This window comes from Protopterus annectens, chromosome 1.part0, assembly GCF_019279795.1.
Source record: "Protopterus annectens isolate FY-2018-M chromosome 1.part0, PAN1.0, whole genome shotgun sequence".
In the NCBI taxonomy this organism is placed as follows: domain Eukaryota; kingdom Metazoa; phylum Chordata; order Ceratodontiformes; family Protopteridae; genus Protopterus; species Protopterus annectens.
Window position 1 is genome coordinate 369,889,578 of NC_056725.1, and position 19,919 is coordinate 369,909,496.

Sequence of the window (19,919 nt, forward strand, 5' to 3'; positions counted from 1 at the left end):
AGGGGAGTCTAGCGGCCTGAGTAATGCATATCTCATTCCACTTATTGATTATTCAAGCTGAATGTCTCTTCTCATCTGGTGGTATGTACCACAAAATAATAATATAACAAAATTGGTACTATACATATATTAAATATCTGTAGATAAATGGCCATCATATTTTATGCTATAGAAGACACAAGCACCACTAATGATCATGAGAGACAACCTGGCTGATTTATGTAATAATGAAGAGACTCAACAATTAAGTAAAATAAGTACTTGTCTGAATATTATATAAGGGGATAAACCTTAAAAAATATATGCTGAAAGAGGAAGCAGTCCACAATGGTGGTATATATCTAATAAGGTTACTGGAGAAATATACTTAGACTAAAGGTGGAGTACGGTAAAACTAGAAAAGCAAATCAAAAGAAAAAAATAATAATAGTAACCAGCTAGCTTGTGTGTGTGTGTGTGTGTGTGTGTGTGTGTGTGTGTGTGTGTGTGTGTGTGTGTGTGTGTGTGTGTGTGTGTGTGTGTGTGTTTGTGAATGCATACACGTTCACATTCATATGCATACGTAAAGTAAGATGGAAAGAGGTTAGTACAGGGTAGTGAAGCAAAAGGCCTTTTACATGCTGTTACAGTGTGAAAGAAATAGAAACAAGATTAGTCACCACCAGCTATGTTATGTCCTCATAAAAATGAGAAAATGATGATATGAAATTATGCATCTGTGGATGCAGGTAGTGATCAGAAAAACAAATATAGATATCTTGAAACACAACAAAGTAGAAAAGAAAAGAAAAACTATGTCAAAACATAAAAGTATCAGAGAACAAGTGTTTACATGTATCCAGTACTTAAAGTGTGGCATATTAAATTATTGTCCCCAGGGCCAGAAAGTGCAGGTGATTCTTCAAGGCAAACAAGTCCATGGCTTTTCTGTTATTCTCAGTATTTACAGTGTGCCAGTTTTCTAAGTTCAATCAGTGCTAATTAGCACTTGAATCAATTTGGTCAGTTTAGCTAACAATGCAAAGATCCAACACCTAAGTAAAAAGGTGTTAATTAAGGTCAAAGAAGAGCTGTAGTTTGGTAAGTGAATGAAACATAAAAAATATGCTGAAAGAGGAAGTTGTGTGGGATGGGAGAATGTTCCTGTGACAAAGGAGGTACTGCCAGCACAGCTATCTGGAATTTTGTAAATAATTATATGCCATTTGTGAAGATCAATATGATTTATATAAGATGCTTGTGCTACAAATGTATTAGAACTGTATGTCATGTGTATATCAAACTGCTGGTACAGAAGTATATGTTGAAAGGGTTTTTGCAAAGTGCTGTTTGAACTGTAACCACAGTGTGTCTGAATGTACATGCACTATTGTAACTGTTTAAATGTATATATTTTAACAGTGGAAATTGGAATACAGGAGGTTAACTTCAGAAAAATAACTGGAATTCAATTACTTTATGGCTAAGAATAAAATATTGCATCTTTCAGTTTCAATGGAGCAAGGAGATACACTGTCTAAAACTAGAAAGCTTTCTGTATTGTCTTCGGAGTGAATTAATTATTACCTCTGAAAGTATGAAGGAATGCAGTTGTTTTATGACTTCCAGCATCTGCCAGAGATCTGAGGTCTATGTATTTTCACAGGTAGATGCTAAATACTGCTAGCATCCAGCAGTGGTAGGGTTCAACTGGGATAGAGTCAAATGACAAGAAATGATGGTATTCTGCAAGCTATCCCAGCAGTAATATTTGAGATATTAATTTAAAAAGTCTTTTAGAGAGACAGAGCATTCTGTATTCTGTCTTGGACCTGGCAATGACAAGAACCATTCAGCACATTTGCCTTGCTCTGATGAAGTAACTTTCTAGGGAATAGTATAACTCTCTTAGATATAGTTAGGAATATAGCATAGCTTAGTTTAGATATTTTTCTTTATTTGTTTGACACTGTTCTGCAATGCTGTTTTAAATATCTCCTGTGGTTTTGAACTTGGATGTCACTGTGAATATATACTGAGTATTTTTGTTCTTTTATTATTTATTATTAAATATATTTAAACCTTTTATTATGGATGATCTGTCTAGAGATATTTACATTTTCAGAACACTTGCATATATATTTGGTGACACTGTGTGGGCCACTCCTAACAGCCTTGCTCTTGGTCAAACTACCATTTGTATTAATATTAATATTACACAGTAAGATTGGATACCATTTGTTATGGGCCTTAAAGTAGCTGATAAGGAGTTGGCTGGTGCAGTGATAACTATGTTATCGTATGGGCAAAAGAGGGCATAGCCATTAAACCTGTACCAGTCTTTCCCAGGTGTGTGTGTGTGTATATGTAAATCAAACCCCAGAGAGTATGTGTGTCAGCTACTTGGGCAGGGACCCAAAGCACTGGTTGGACAGAGCGGGTGCTGGAGGTCTTGGTTTGGCCACTCAGCTGACATCTCAACTCTATAGCTGTGCCAGTGGGGAGTCTTACTGGGGATCTGGAGAAAGAGGGAGAAACCAGCCCTGGACAGGCTGTGGTCTCTGTGTGCTCTTAAGGGAAATTTCACTTGATGCAGAGAGCTGGATCTGGAAATACTGTGTGTGTACCTGTTATCTTCCTAGTGTACATCCCCCTTTGGTACCAGTAGTGAGGATTGAGGCTTCTTGATTAGTGGTCCAGTGGTGGTGTCATCACAGTTACATTCAAGAAGACTACTATATCCTCATGCAAAAGTCAGTGCCAGGTAAAACTGGAAAAGCAAACAGTACAAGTAAAAAGCAGCTAGCCTGCATATGGGTGGGGGTTTTGGGAGTGGAGTGTGGTTTGTATACTTCAATAAAGCAAAGGCTTTTTGTATGCAATAAAAGTGAGGAGTGAAAAGATAAAAAAGAAAAGACATGACCAGAAACTATATGTATACCCTTCACAAGATGAAACAAAAGATTATATGAAATATATACCTATGTGTAAACATGCATCAGTAAAATAAATCAGTGCTAAACAGTGTGCAAAGAGAAAAGCATGCTAAAACTGAAAAGTATAACATAGTTTCAGTTTTGATGTACATAGCAAACAGTTTCAATTTAGATGTACACAGCAAAAAAGTAAGTTATAGGCTTTTATTCTCACCTGAGGCACAGGAATTATCTGATCCTTATCTGATCCTTCAGGGGAAACACATTTGTGAATAGAACATTCAGTGTGCCAGTTTTGTCTAAAGAAGTCTGGTATCAGATGAAGTACTCACTCATATTTTTATTTATCTTTTTGCCTTTTTTTTTGCTTTTTTGCTAAATGCTTGACATCTGTCTGTCTTTACCATTAAATGATATTGACACTAGGTCCCAAATCTGGATATTGTGTGCTGTTCATAATATTTGTGCACCAAGGAACAGGGATGATATGCAGTATACCTGCACACAAAAGACCTTAGAAATTCAGAAAGTCTAGTACATGGTGGCACAAAACCTTGTATGCAGTTCTTCCCCGTTATATAGGCACAGAAATCCAGGCATGTAGTATATATGCAAACCACCACCAACCATGCACGATTCACAATCATGGCACAATCACTGTTTAGGCTGATACCAACATGCATTGTATATCATTGTATTTTGTGCGTGTGTTCATACAATGTGTGCACATATGTAAATTAACATGCATGCATCATGGCATTCATATATATATATATATATATATATATATATATGTGTGTGTTTGTGTCTGTGTGTGCGTGCATGTATGTTGTGAATGTATATATATATATATATATATATATATATATATATAGTTACAGCGCACAAAATGCTTGAGCACACTGTGCACTAGAGGCACTGTGTATTGTATTCCACTATTCAAGATCCCTATTCATAGTCTTGGATTGCAGTCCTTAATGGCAGTGTACAACTAACCCCAAAACTTTATGTGGTGCACTTGCACATGGTACACAATAAAGCAACATTTTTAGTCTAGAGATATGACATTATCCTTGTCTAGAGTTGGGTTATACACAGTATTGTATGATGCATGTCACTATCCACTTCGTTCCTGCTCCTGTCCATCCATATTAAAGTCTGCCTCATACTTTTCATAGATTGTGATTTGAATGCCTTTTACATTGACATGCATAATATCAGCAATCCTCATTGAATCACAATCCATGAGAACTCTGAGGCAGGCTTTAACATGACGTGTGTGTGTGCTTGTGTGTGTGCGCTTGTGTGTGTGTGTGTGTGTGTGTGTGTGTGTGTGTGTGTGTGTGTGTGTGTGTGTGTGTGTGTGTGTGTGTGTGTGTGCATGTGTTTTCATGTGTGCCTGTGTATGTGAGATGAGATGAGCTTTGATGCAGCAAGACAATTTAAAGAAAGAGTTCCATTTTGGAATATATTAATGAATGTGTGTATGACACATACAATTAATTTAGCCTAGTAGTTTTAATGTAGATGTTCATTTTTTTTCTGCATGACTGATACTGGCCAATTGCTTCTGAATGTCTGATGAAGTTACATTCTTTTATAATGAAAATTTTTATAGATGTTATTAGTTTCAAAAAAGGGCAATTTAGAGGCACTAAGGATACAATTTCCAAATATGAGATAGGGACAGGAGTCTTGTTGATACGGGAAAGACATAAGAGGGCAATATTAAAATCTGAAATACATATAACTTAATGATTGAGATTCCTCTAACTCACATTCAGTTAAAAGCTCTTCCCGTATGTATAATTCAGTGGGTAATAACATGATCAGCAATAGTTGCCTTCCCAAAAAAGGAAGCGTCAACATACTAAAAGGAAGATTTTTAATTGTGGTCCACCCATCTCATCACCGGTTCCCAAACTTCACACATTCACTCAGTTCACATCAACAACATCCCAACGAAGTCTACAATCCCATTTCAACCATTCAAAGCTAAATATAAAGTCTTAGTGTCAGACCAACATTGCAGAAAAAGTGGTTTCCAGGACAATGCTCCTTTTGAGGAAACCTTAAGGAACCAATAGAGCAGTAGAACACCATGGCAGCCATGGCAACTGTTAGAAATGGAGTAATTGGTCTGAGTTCTCATCACTTAACAGACCCTGAATTCAGTGGCATTTCATAAAGATTATTTTTTGTTCCTGTGGGCATTCATAAATTGCTTATGTTCTCTTGAATTTAAAGATTTTTATTATGAACATTAATCAGAAAAGCTTGCTATTTGTGATGTTAAAACCGAAGCAGTAAAACGTCACTATAGCAAGTTATACAAACCTAGACCTTTTAACCCCTGCAAAAATATATTAGCTATTATTGAACAATGTGACCAAGACATACATGTAGCTCTGTAGAATTAAATTCTGACAAATTTTATAATTTGAATAATGTTAAAAATGTTACTTTAAAAACATTAAATGCGGATGTGACGATAACAGTAATGCTGTCAGGCAAATGAAATGATATGGCTAGTATTTTAGGAAGAGAAAGGACGTTTCCAGAAGATATTATGCATCAATAACCTAGGGATAAATAGAAATGTAGAGGATGTAGTCAGTCAGTGAAGGTAGTGTTATCATGAGCAGTCCTTATATTATTAACTCTGCAACTGAGATGACCACTGGTATTAAAGAGAGGGTCATTTGTACCATGAGAATATAATTTGTGATTAACAGGCCTTTGCTTACACTGCATTTTATAAAAAAAGTATAATATCTCACCAGACAAAAACTGCATAACATGTTAGAGCAATACAAATAAGAAAATGCTCTACTAGACACAGTATGCAATTTGTAAGTTTCAGGAAATTTGAAATTCGTGTTTTACTAAGAGTTGTAATAGATAAGCAGGAAAGGGAAACTGATTTAATTTTAGTAAAAAGCTGAAGTATTCTGGCAGTTTTTTTTCAATGCTCAGAGAAAACAAGGTTTAAATAGTGTGAATTGTAAATGCTTTTAATTTCTCGAGCTTTAAAGTATTAATGATAGTTTAAAAAATTGTTTCCATGCTTTGATTATTTTAATGAAGTTTTATTTGTCATATCCCATTAGTTTAACCAATCAGGAGTGTTTATAAATAGTATTTATTTTTGTTTTTACTTTTATTTTTATTTATTTGTTAACTGAGTAATAGAATGAAACAGTTGTACAGATATCAGGTTCCAGTTCTGCCTACCATCCATTCAACAGCTAATAGCCCCTGATTTAAATCATGAGCTTGTTATTCTTTCTATTTAGCATCTCCTCCCTCAGACACCAATTCCTCTGTCCCTTTAATAAATAACTGCTCTTGTCCTGCTTCTTCCTAAAGGCCCTAAGCTTCTCTCTCTCTCTCTCTCTTTCTCTATCTATAGCTATTTTTCTCCTGTTTCTTGTCTCTCTTCCACTTTTCCCAATAGCATACATCAGTTCAAGTTTAATCACATTACTTATTCTGCCTTCTTGAGATTTTTAGCAAACCCGCTCTGCTTTCTGTTTATAGATATGCAAAGTAATAATGCCCATGAAATGGTCTGTAATGGGCAACACCAGACCATCTAGGGTCATAATAAGATCCAGCATTGCAGGTATTGCCCCACACTGCTCAACCTGGAAAAATATGATCTACTACAGGTATTTATATGCTAGCAGCTCATGATACACCTGCTTGTTACCACTTGCTTTTAAAAGCAAGCACTTGAACTGCCACTTGCCCAATCACCTGTGCCTACATAGCCTGCCCAGCACTTGACATGTTTCACTGTGTAGCCCTACCAGAGCTAACACTAAAACTCCCACCCAGTTCCCAACCCGATTCCTTGCTCTCTTACTGTAAAAATCGACTTCCCCTCCCTAATTTTAAAGTGCCAGATTACACCCTAAACCTTAAACTCCAGCTGCCCCCCCCAAACCTAAAATTTCAGAAGCCCTCCTTAAACCTAAATTCCCCAGTCACTCCTTAAACCTAAAACTCCAACCCTCCTCCCAAAACCTAAATTCCCAGTTGCTCTATAACCCTAAAACTCCCTTCCCACTTCCTAAGCTTAAAACTATAACACTCTTACTAACCCTAAAACTGCCTTCCTGCTCCCTAACACTAGAATCCCCTGCCTGCTCACTAATCATAACCCCCCCCCATCTTCTCTCCCTACCCACAGCTGCTTGCCAGAACTCATATTCAGTTTCAAGCAGAAGCAGTAGCCTCCATGAGCTAGAAGGTACCTGAGTCCCTGGCTTTGAGAAAGTGGTTTTAGAGCACACGGGACTAGATCCTCTATAGGAAACAAAAGGAAATACTGTGCTTAGAAAATGACATACCAGTGGAAGTGTGAGGAGGGGCCAGCATTACTAATCAAACTACTTGTTTATGGGACACTGTAATATAAAATTATTCTTATGCTAAAGTGGAACATGATCTTGCTGGTGTGAACATTGTGTTACTGTTCTGATATTCATCATAAATGATATTGGATTGATAAAATTAACAGAAATGTGTATTCTTTCAATTTTATTTCAAAGTATTTTCATTTGCAAAAGTTGCAAACGTGATTTTTGGTACAATAAACATAGCTCCATAACCATAGCTATTTTTTTACATTTTTATCTCACATTTTAAATGTGCACTTCTTATAGGACCTCTTCTGAAACTATTTTTACAGACATTGTGGAAAGATGTCAGAAGAGTGATTACAAACAAAATATAAAATTACTCTTTCAGACAGAACATCTCAATTTCAGTTTTATATTTCATGCTGTGGGGTCTCACAATCTGCTGAAATTAGGAAAAGAACACGAACCACTTCTTATAATGATTTGTTCAAATGCCTAAAAATTTAGCTAAAAGTGTTACTAAAACATACTGCTGAGCATACTACACTTTCTGTTTAGAGACACTTTTTTGTAAGCTTGGTAAGTAGAAGGATATGAGGGCATGGAATGCTGGGGCTGCAGTGGAAGCACATGTGCTTATCTTGGGGGGATTTTTTAAAATTTTTTTTTTGGGGTACTGTATTTTTAGTTTTTACTCCAACGGACTGCAGATTACTGCATTTTTGACATAGAATAGGATAGCTATGCACTACAGAATTAGAGTGGATAACAAATGAAGAAATCTGAACATTTGCATTTGGGGTTTATGGAGGTATACCACAGATATGAGATGAGGTGTATGATGATAAATATTTGTTTTTATATGTCTAAGATAGAGAGAGGTATACTGCACTGGGAGCAGGATGGGTGATTATCAATAATCAGTATATTCATGTAACAGTTTTGGTATAATGATGCTCAAATTTCCAATGGCCTGTTTCCCATCCGCATTGTCTCACTGCCTCAGTTAAGTATCTTTAATCTCTGAACATTAAAAAGCATAGTGCTGGTCTTAATAAATCATAGCAGAGGGCCCAAAAGAGGATCACTTTCTTATTTTTTGTAATATAAGGTTTTTGGATACTAGACCACATATAGTTAGTGAGAAGGAATCTTTATCTGCTTATTTCAGTTATTAAATATGGTACATGACATTGAATAAGTCTATCTTTATGAGGTAAAACTATGATGAACAAAAAAAATCTGAGGCCAGAATTCAAAATGCTATGCTTAAATCTTAACAGTTGAGAGGTATGGTTAGCAGCAAGAATCCGTCTACATGCACACAAGAAATTTATTAAAGCAGTGAATAGCGTGTCAGATATTTGTATCGCATTCACTGTTTTATCAAATTATACTACATTTCTTTTTTGCATTTGTTTCCATTTACCAATATATCACTTTTGCTCATTGGTACTGTTTATGTTTTCTCTTCTACTTACTTCTAAACAGTTTTATCTTTTATTGTTGTGCTAGACACTTTTCATTATTAAATTGATCACATAAAATTATATGCATTTGGCTTGCCTTGTATTCCCTTCTATCACAATTGCAGATAAGTACTGTAAACTAATATATCTCTTGATTACCAAAATAAATGAACAAATAACACCAATGCATAAATACATGCTTGCATTTTCTTAATAATCTGCATAACACATATCCATATGTCAAATAATCAATGCAAAATAAGGTCTTTATCTTAAAAATCATGAGTAACAGCAATCATTGGCAATGATGTAGTCATCCACTTCAGAATTAATTATAAAATGCTCTTCTAAAAATATCTAAGCAAACACTGCAAGAGTTAACTTTAAAATATTTTCTAAAAATATCTGGGAAAATAGTGTTTATTTACTTTGAATTTTTACATTTAGGAGCTAGAATTTCTTTTAAAAACATATTAAGATATTCTACATCTGTGTTTTAAAACCTGCTACTCACTTCCTAAAAACTGAACTAGATGACTGTGATTCACTAACCACTCTTTTTCCTATCTGAAAGGATAAAGTCTCTTAAGGGGAACTCAACACCAGTCCGGTAACTGTCCAGAGGCTCTTGTTAATCCAGTGACAGTGACACCAACACGATATGCTAGAAGTCTTGGTTCAAGTCCCAAATATGAGCTAGCATTATCTTGTCACTTCTTTGATTCTAACAGTGATTAAGCAGTGGGCTTCCTCTGTATTTGTGTGTACTTGTAATTTGACCTTAACCACCATGCTGATGGTTTCATAGATAAAGGGACAAGGCTCTTGAGCCAAAACTCAATCTGATCTATTTTATAGCAGTAACACCAGTATGATATCTGGACCTCAAGAGTCTGAGTCACAAATTAGAGCTCCTTTCACTTCTGTGCTTCTAACTACTTTTAAACATGTTGGTTATCCCTATCATCATTTTATATTTGGAAAAAGAAACAGACTGCAAACAAGAAGAGGGCATATGGATCCAACTATACATAAAACACACACAAAACTCAGCTAAATGCATTTTTACTTGAAACATGACATATTTTGAGTAAGCTTTCTTTGACATTCTAAAATAATTATCCAGGCTTAGCCTAAACAGCCAGAAAACTAAAAACCCAAGAAAACACTGGGCTGTGGACTGTAGAAACTATAGAAACAAATGCCCTGCACCAAATGCAGTGCTATTTATCAAGTTATAGTCATCCAAATTCTCTAAAAGGCAACATCTGATTAAACGGGAATTTGCTTAAACATGATTCTCTTCAATGTAGATTTGGAACAACTACACAGTGAAACACCTTCTACCTGCAGTATAATACATTGAATTTGAAATAATTCCTGTGGCAGATTCATTAATCACACTCTGTCTGCTACATTCATTGCCTTCTGCTAAATGTCTTGCACTCTCATATTGTTATTATAATAAATAATAAATAAAATAATAATAAATTATAATAAATGGAGGCTTTTTATATGTAAGTTAGGCTTGTACCTGGCTGACAGTCATGTATATATATGCAAGTGGTTCTTGACCCGCCTTGTCTAAATTCACTCACCAATTTTATCTGATGCTAATTAAAGAAGACAATATGATGTAGATTGTTAACTGTACTTTATGTTGTTGTTTTCAGGGTCTGCTGGGTGCACCATGTGACTGGCGTCTGGGCATACCCAGTCCTGGACTTCATTAGTCCTGCTGCCAAAATTATCTTCTTTATGACTATGATTGCATTAGTTAACATCTTCTATGTTCTGGGTGAAACACTGAACAGCTACATCTGGGACACAACAAAATGTAAGTATTACTTTTATGAATAAAACTAGAAAACAAATTGAAGGCAATTCTGAAGCATTAACTTATATAATTTATCAAAGAGGCAATTAAACTCAGTTCTGTGCATAACAGAAATTTCTAAAATTTCCAAAAAAAAAAAAAAAAAAACTCATTACACAGGTGCATTATTGAAAAATATTAGTGCTTCATTACTGTAAACTCTGACAGTGTTCATTTCTTCCTAACTTGATTACACTGCATCATCGGCCTCTAACTGGGAATACTTATATTATTTTTTTTAAATTTGTTTACTGTTCAGCAGGAGAATGATTGTCTGTGGGACTTGAGTATTTAAGCTCCTATGCAGATGAACAAATAACACCAATGGATAAATACATGCTTGCATTTTCTTAATAATCTGTATAATACATATCCATATTTCAAATAATCACTGCAGAATAAGGTCTTTATCTTGTTTACTGGGAAAGAGCCCATTTTCAGAGGAGGCCTGGGGAGAAACACTCCATATGCTTGTCGTTATAATGTGGGAGGAAACTGCAGCACCCAGAGAAAACCCATGCAAATGCAGGGAGGACATGTAGACCGCACAGAAGGCACCTGAGCTGAGAATTGAACCAGAGAATCTCTTGCTATGAGGTGATAATGCTAACTGCTGCACCACTTCTCCACTCATATACAGTGTAGGTTTCTATATATTTATTTAATAAAACTTTCCACACATCCTTTGCAAGAGTATTTTATGTGTGTAAAATAATGACTATTCAATTTTTTTACTCTTCAGGCTATGACAGACCTGCTCCAGTAAGTTTAATTCAGTTTCTCTGTGATCTGCTTACAGTATGTAGGATCTTAAGCAGAGCTTTATGTGTAGCACACAAAGTTCTTGAAAACATGTGGTGTTCAATTAGAAATAGAACCAAAGGCAAAGATGACAAAACTATTTCCCCAGGATTGTGGCTATGAATTTCATGCATCCAATGCCCTCATGTTGAATCTGACTCGTATATTAAGCAAGAGCCATATCTAGGTCACCTGGAGCCCTGGGCAATTCCCCTGACTGGTAAATAACAAAAAGAAAAATGATTTTTCATGTTATAACTGCAGCAAGTTATCACACACTGATATTACACTAGAACTATGAATGCAGCGTCAACATTCCCTTATGAAGCATTGATGTTCTCCCAGTGTCAGAAATTCATGCCCCATCATCATCTGCTGATCATGCCTCATATACGTGTGTGCCAAGTCATCTGTACTGTTTGCCCCACTTTAGTTACAATGAACAACCAATGTCATTGACAGCTTTACTAGCAAGCAGGGAATGGAAGTAGATTGCCAAGCCTTTTTTGTGTGTCACATGCACACACATACACACACACACACACACACACACACACACACACACACACACACGCACACACACGCACACACATGCACACACACAGTGGGTAATTTAGAGTCACAAGTTCACCTAATGCATGGCTTTGGAATATGGTAGGACTCTACAGTATCCATAGAAAACTAATGCAAACAAAGGGAGGACATGCAGACTTTGCAAAGAAAGCACTCCAGCAGAGAGCTGAATTGGAGAACCTCTTGCTGTGAGGTGACATGTACTCGCTGTGACACTCTTGCATGCTGATCCCTGCATTTCTCTAGGTTAAACACACACACACACACACACACACACACACACACACACACAAAGTGTTTCCAACTTGTACACTACTGCATCCTTGGACAGTTACATAATGACCAAAACTCACAGTTGCTCATTACAGAGAAGCTGGAGTATGATAGACAAGAGAATAGTGAAGGCATATATTCTCATGGAAAATATACAGCAGATAAATGCACAGGGATATTGATGGGCTAAAACCAGATTTGAAAAGCTGAAAAGAATTTTGCAGAAGAGGATCTCTTTCTGTGTTTAACATGGGCAGATATGTCCAATGATCACATCATGTTGCAAGACTGAAACAGAATATTTTCGTAGTTAAAGTTTCTCATTTGTCATGAATTTGGTAGTACTGATATAGTAAGGTTCCCTGCTTGAGGTGATGGAGAAAAAAAAGGAAAAATGTGGTGTAGTTACTGCCTCATCCTTAAAAATAAATAAATAAATAAAAATGATTGCTACTTTACTGTGATTCGATATGTGAGAAGTGTAAGCATTGATTTAAGTTGGGGGCTAATTTCTCACATGAGAACATTTTCAGTAAGCACAACACATATACAGACACAGCACAGACCACTTGCACTAAACCAGCTTATGCTGAGGTTGTTTTATCTTTGACTGTTGGAAAATGTGAATAAGCCCAAATAAACCTTGTATAGTTTGTGACATGGTAAGTAAAGGAACAAGTCTTTTGACAATTGTGGCAGCCAGTAAACACATCTCTAGTGGAAGGTTGACCGATATAACAGATCACAATTTCTCTGAAGTTACACTGCAATAGAGACTGCATTTTATGGAAGTGATTAAAAAAGTACAGAAAAGATAAAATAAAATATAGATTGCCTTAACTGGTACTGCTGAAAGCTGTTTTTTTCCACAGGACATGCAGGTTTTGAAAAGTATAGATATTGATAACTAAACTGAAAGGACCATCCATCACACTTAACTAATAATGTTGGGGAACAAGAACAATTTAGCTCCTGTAAGAGACTGATAATATGAGCTGTGTAGATGTGGAAGCTGAATGGGGGAGGTTACAATTGCTGTAAAGTAACTAAAACAGGCTACAAATTATGATGGAATTCTCTTCTGATATCTCTACAGTAATGTCAAAAATCTGCATATACAATACTATACAACTCAGCTAATTGGAAAAGCTGTGAAGCAGTAAAACAAATCAATAAACAAATAAAAACCACTGTGAATGTGGAAATGAAAATTTTCATTAAAACAACAGTGTTACTGCTTTTGCTCTCATACAAAAATTATCTCAACGTTTTATCTGAAGAAGTTATTTTTGAATGAGGAAAAAAATGCTAACATTGTTGGTTTAATAAAAAGTACCACCACTATACCTGAAATGATTTTGATTTGTTTTGTACATATGGTATATAAACATTTAACACATATTAATACAACACTGAGTGATTTTTCTTTGTTATACTGTATTTATGATATAAATACATTTATCTGAATGCACATTAGGTGTAAGTAACTTTTAGTTTAAAATGAACAGAACCTTAATAGGATGAAGCAGAGACAGAGACAGGTGACATCACCAACATTCTGTTCCACAGTGGGAAAAGGTTAAACACAGAGTTTCAAAGAGGGTTCTCACGATGAAAAAATCCAAAGAAGGTTCTGAATGTCTTGTATCATTTTCAGGAGCTGGAAACAGCACTAGGCTTTTTTAAAAATATGATTAATTTTCTCACACAGTTCATCTTTTCCTTTTAGTTTAACTATCTGTAGCAACCAGGTATATCTTAAATAAGTATGTCAGCTTTAGAAAATCTCCTTATGCTAGGCTCATTTATTTCAGTTCTTTCTACTCCCCTGATAATAGTGGGAATTTTACTGAAGACTGTTCACCATTTTGTTTCTTCTTCTTGTTGTCTGTCTGTCTTCTTCCTACACAACTTTCTTTGCCCCCATCTCAATAGGGCCTTCACTGGATACTTTTTTGGCCATAGTTTACTGCTCAGTATCTTCATTATTAATTTGTAACTATAGTTCTTCAGCCAATGACTCTTTCACATTAGCATTCTCATTAATTACTTTATCTAAATCAAATTTTTAGCTAGTTGTTAGCATAGCTTTTCACAAGCTTCTTCAATCTCACTCATGGACTGCCATGTCACCTCTTACAGCTACGTTTTTCATGCTATGTACAATGTATTCATTTCAAAATTCTCTGAGCATTTTGTCACTTTCAGTAATACTAATATCCTGAGCAAAGGCGTCACACAAATATGCTTTGAAGATTATAACAGTGCCCTGGTCAATTGGTTGAAAGAGTAAAGTAGTTACAGACAGAAGGAAGAATACCTTAACATCAGGGTTCTTGTCATCCAGGTGTAGTGAGTATCATGAAGCATTTTCCAAAGCCAACAAAACCTGAAGTAGAATACATTTTTTAAAGATGACACTCCTTGAGTTATGGCATAAAAAAGTTTAGCAGCCAATCCTAAAGCAGTGCTAGGGTCAACCATTCTGTATTATACCTATAGAAAGCTGAAACACTATCACTGTATTGTTACTGAATATTTTGAAAGTTCATGAAATATATAAAATATATTTATACATATATATATATATATATATATATATATATATATATATATATATATAAGTAGTTTTATCTTGCACCAATATTAAGTATCAGTTGATGTTTCAATTTAGTAATCCTGGTAGACCTTTTATTCTGGACATGTGTGATCTGGCATCCATTTCTAACATAAACCTCTTATCTGCATTAAAAATTTGCCAAGGTAAATATTTTTCCTGGAGAATGACTTGTCCTAGTTCCCCCCTAAAATAAACTAGCAGCATTCATATGAGCACTTACTGCCTCCCTACCCAAGATGTATGCTGTGTAGGGTGTTCTAGTTTTGAAATCTTGGCAAATTCCTTGACTGACTTTAAGTGTTTGAATGTACTCATTACCCACCCACTTTTTCAAAATTTCAAAATGGCTCCTTGCTTTAGCATGTATGATTAGATAGCCTAAAATAATATGCTTTTAAATGTGCTCTTCTATCCAACTCACTTTTTTTTTCATATTTCAGAAATAAGACCTTGTAGGATCAAGGATACTGATCCTTTCACTGCTTCACAAATTCTTTCTTTTTTCTTTACAACTGCCAATCATTAGCGGACCGGAGTTCCGCTGTGGCGACCCCTAACTGGGAAAAGCCGAAAGACAGACAACAACAACAATTGTTGATATTGCTGAGTGAGAAAGATCTAAGTTACATATGATTGTTGTTACTATTTTTTTTTCCATTTTCATGCTGACTACTATGATAGTTTTCAATTCTAAATCTATTGTCTTTCTTATTGTTTTACCAATACTACAACACTCATTTTCAACAACAAATAGTGACACAATACATTAAACAAAAACACAAAACTTTGTGAAACAGGTTTATAAGCAAACTGCAATGTGTTCTGGCCAATTCAACAAGCACTGGCCAAAATCTAAATAATAACAGAATATTGTAATGTAAGTATTGCAACTCATTATAGCCCTAGACTTCTTTGACAAGACCAAACATCTGGCTTAAGAATGCACAACTGTTTTCACCAGTAACTATTACACTCTTGAGTGCCAGCACTCTACCAGCTGCTGTATGATCATTCAAGCTAAATGTAAGACAATGTTTCACATTCATCTTTTTACCTGCAGTCAGTCACTTTTCAGCCAGATTGTTAAAGTAGCACAACAGAATGTGTAGAGTACAGAGTCATTCTGGTGTGCTACTTTAAGAATATTAAGTATATGGTTTACTGTACTGTATTTATAATCTAGTTAGTTGCTAATTCCAGCAGCTAATAACTTTCCTCTTTAGTCACTTAAATACTGTAGTCTGTGGGTTCCCTACATAAGCATAGTCATCCCTTCACCAGCAGGCACTTCTTGGTCTTCTAACTGGAACCACACTGTGTCACTGATCACATATATATAGTACAGGTACAATACAGTACAGTACTAGTTCTATAGCTTATTTCTTATAATAAACAGCTCCTAATGTTTGCTCCAGTCAAAAAAATCCTTGCAGCAGTGGGGCCAGCTGATGTTATCATATTGTTGATAATGTTATACAAGGGTAACCATCATGAGTCCAACAGGATAGTTATAACTTCAAGAGGAAGACTGTCATATGTCTGAATGTTCATAAGTTGTAAGATACAATGGGTTCATATTATAACACCAAACGCTGAAAACAGCGAACGGTGTTACATCGGCACATATTCAGTGAACGCTGAAAATGTTGAAACCACAGAACATCGATTTATTTCCTAGGGAAAGAAAATCGCTCTTCCAACCCCCCCCCCCAAAAAAAACATTAAACTCTTCCAAACACATGCACACATACCCTAACCCTACTTATACCCCCCCAAAAACCAGTAAACAACTAAATACACATATGCACGTAACCTAACCATACATCTAACAAAAACAAAACTAGTAAACATTTTAAAACATATGCACTTACCTTAACCCGCACCCTAACCCTATGGTCAGTAACTCTCGCACATTTACATAAACAGTTCCAAACACAAACACACTTACCTTAACTCTAATCCTACCCCCTCAAAAAAACAAATGTAAACAGCTAAAAACACACATGTAACTCAACCATACATCAAACACAAAATAAAAAACAGTAAACACTTTCATACATATGCACTTACCTTAACCCACACCCTAACCCTAAGGTCAGTAACTGTTGCACAATCACGCTCGAGAGCTATACCGGACAATGGACCACACTACACTTCAGAACAGGCAAAGCAACGAAGCGGTCAAGCAACTTCTTTCCCAGGGAAAGAATTCGCTGAACAGCCACTTCGCTGTTTTGCCTGTTCACCCTACATGTGTCGACGAAAACGCATCCGATAAAATGCATTTTCGTTGTTCTAATATGAACCCAGATACAACACCCATAATGCGCTTACATTGCGACTTGAGGACCTCCCACATTTAAGCACTTGACTGAATGGCAGAATTATATGGAGGTTGCACATTTTGTAAATGTTTGTTGCATGATGAAGTGAATATTTACAAAGTGGACTCTTAATGTATGTTTTGAAATCAGTGGATAAATGCAACCTTATTTGTTAAAGCATTACCAACTGACTTACTGGGCAACTGTAGACTTGCGGCCCATTTACTGAATAAGATTGTTTGTCAAAGAAGACTCAAAGAAAGGAATTGAAAAAATAAAGAAGTATTTTGCATTGTTTTCAAATAAGGTAATGTAAATGTTTAATATTTGCACTAAAGATTCATACATAATTTAAATATTGATGTTCTGTATAATAGTATTTACTTGCTTAGCCTTCAGAGTACAAAAAGAATACCACTAACATTCTTAATGTTACCATCTCATGCTACTGTTATGAACAAACACAACGTTAGAAAGTAAGGATGCAATTGATAGCTATGAGTTCTATATTAAAATGTACTCACAAATGTGTTTTCCCCTTTCCAATATTTTTTATTTATTTTGTCAACCCCCCTTCCAACATGTTTTAGTTGTTTTTTATTTGCTTGGCATGCAATATAAGGAAAACAGATGCATTGTTAATGCCTTTAAGAGGAGAGTAATGGATGGAAGAACTGAGACAATAAAAAGTTCAAGTACTGAATGAAACTTCAACTATGTTTTGTAGCAATGATCATTGGATTATATATTTGCCAGACATTTTGACTGAATATTACTCATTAGAAATGAGTTTGCTTTGATACTGACTGCTACTTCAAGTCTTGTTTGTCAGATAAAAGTGCTTAATTATTCAAAACTATTCAAAATTATTTACTGTTTCTCTTACGGTGACTGCTGGATTGTCTCCAAGTAGTTTTTTTTTTCTAGTTTGGATTTTATTGTGTTGCTCTTCATTTATTAACCTTTTATTTGAATCTCATATCTCCAACAGAGTAGTTTATATTTCTTGCCCTGCTGCATCACAATCCCATACAAAAGGTTGCTGACAAAAACTCCAGAGGAACATTCACTCATATAAATGTTTGTTGGTATTTAGACGCTAAAAAATATTCACTCATATGAGTATTCACTGTTTCAGAATGCAGTCGGTAAAAGACATACCCCAATTTAGTATTTAAAGAAGTAAGGAAATCATCTAAGGAAGTAACATTGACAACATCCAGTCATCTAAGTATTGTTTATACCAGTCCATTCTAAGTACAGGTTGCTGTGGCCAGCATGTATATAATCTGCTCAAAATAACCAATAAGTAGGTCAGTATATGAAAGCAAACTTTGCTATCATAATTGTTCAGCCATTAAGTATTTGTTTATTTGTTTGATTGTCTGTCTGCCTGTTTGTTCTGCACTTGTTTACTGGGATGGTCCAACTGGGACACATCTATTTTCTGGGGAACTGTATTCATGTAAAATTAACAAATAACTTTACAACTCAGAAAAATATCACTGAACATAGATGAAATAGTAAGTATAGTAGTGCATAGATAGATTTACACTTAACATGAGATTTAATGTATACCAGGATATAAATACTCTGTTTTTTTAGATAAATATCATTCTCAGGCTTTTTGAAATGTAAAATAATATTGAAAGTAAGAGAGTGTTAGCAAATTCAGAGTAGGAGCCAAGGTTTGGGTACAGTGATCTGAAAGTTTATAGTAGAACTGCAGATCAGTTCATGAAAAAAAAGATTGTGGCAGGTAATCTAATATAGCAAACATGATAAGTGAAATACAGTTACTATATTACATATTTAACAAGATATAAGCAGGGTTTATACCAAAATGGTATAAATAAGTCAGTAGTCATAGCTATTGTAGTGTGTGGATAAAGAAATTGTAGAGTGCCCAAAAAGCAGCCTAATTTAGTTTCTATTTTTTTGTAGTTTCTATAAAGGACTACTTTACCAATATGGTTATAGAATGTTGAATGTTAGTGTGTCATTTAATGTTATGCCTAAATATTTAAAGTTGGGTAGTAAGAAATTGTCACTACTGAATATCATGAGATGTGTGGAATCAATTAATGAGTTTTAGCAAACATAGAAGATAATACATTTGGTCTTTTAAGAATTCAATTTAAGCTTAAATTTGTTTAGTCATAGCTGAATTCTGTCAAAGGCCATTTGAACTACATTTTAAATAAGTGAAATGGACTGGAAGAGATGTTTAAGGCTATGTAATCTATGCATTGAATGTTTTTTGCTTGTTGCCAAACTAGATGCATAGTGTTAACGAACATGGTGAATAATATCTGAAAATATGGATAGACCTTCTGAAAGATTGTGCTCTTTTTTAAGCAGATCATGAACCAGTTTAATGCTGACCTTGATAGATTAAATTGGGATATATTGGTTAAAAAGGTTATGGTCAACCATGTTAAAGTGCATTTAGTAGCTCTGGGAAATTTGTTACTGTTTCAGTTTCTCTTGGCTATGATTTCAAAGCTTAGGTGGACTGTTTCAATGCCATGACTTGGTCTGCAGCCATGCTGGGTAAAGAACAGCAGGTTATTATTACTTAAAGTATTTATAAGTTGGGCAGCTTTTTAAAGAATTTCTGAGATAGTTAGAAGGACAGAAAAACCTGTGTATTAGCTTAGATTTAAAGAAGGGTCATCTTTCTGGACTAGGACAATTACTG

The 19,919-nt window shown here is 35.2% G+C and overlaps 1 protein-coding gene across 1 annotated transcript in view; it reads left to right on the plus strand.

The window, feature by feature from the left end:
* The window catches only part of AIG1 (androgen induced 1), a 1,942,198-nt gene that overhangs the window by 1,905,654 nt on the left and 16,625 nt on the right, over nt 1-19,919 (plus strand). The window contains exon 5 of the mRNA XM_044060096.1: nt 10,425-10,588. Within this exon, the coding sequence (XP_043916031.1) occupies nt 10,425-10,588 (164 nt within the window). The remainder of the gene's footprint in view (nt 1-10,424; nt 10,589-19,919) is intronic.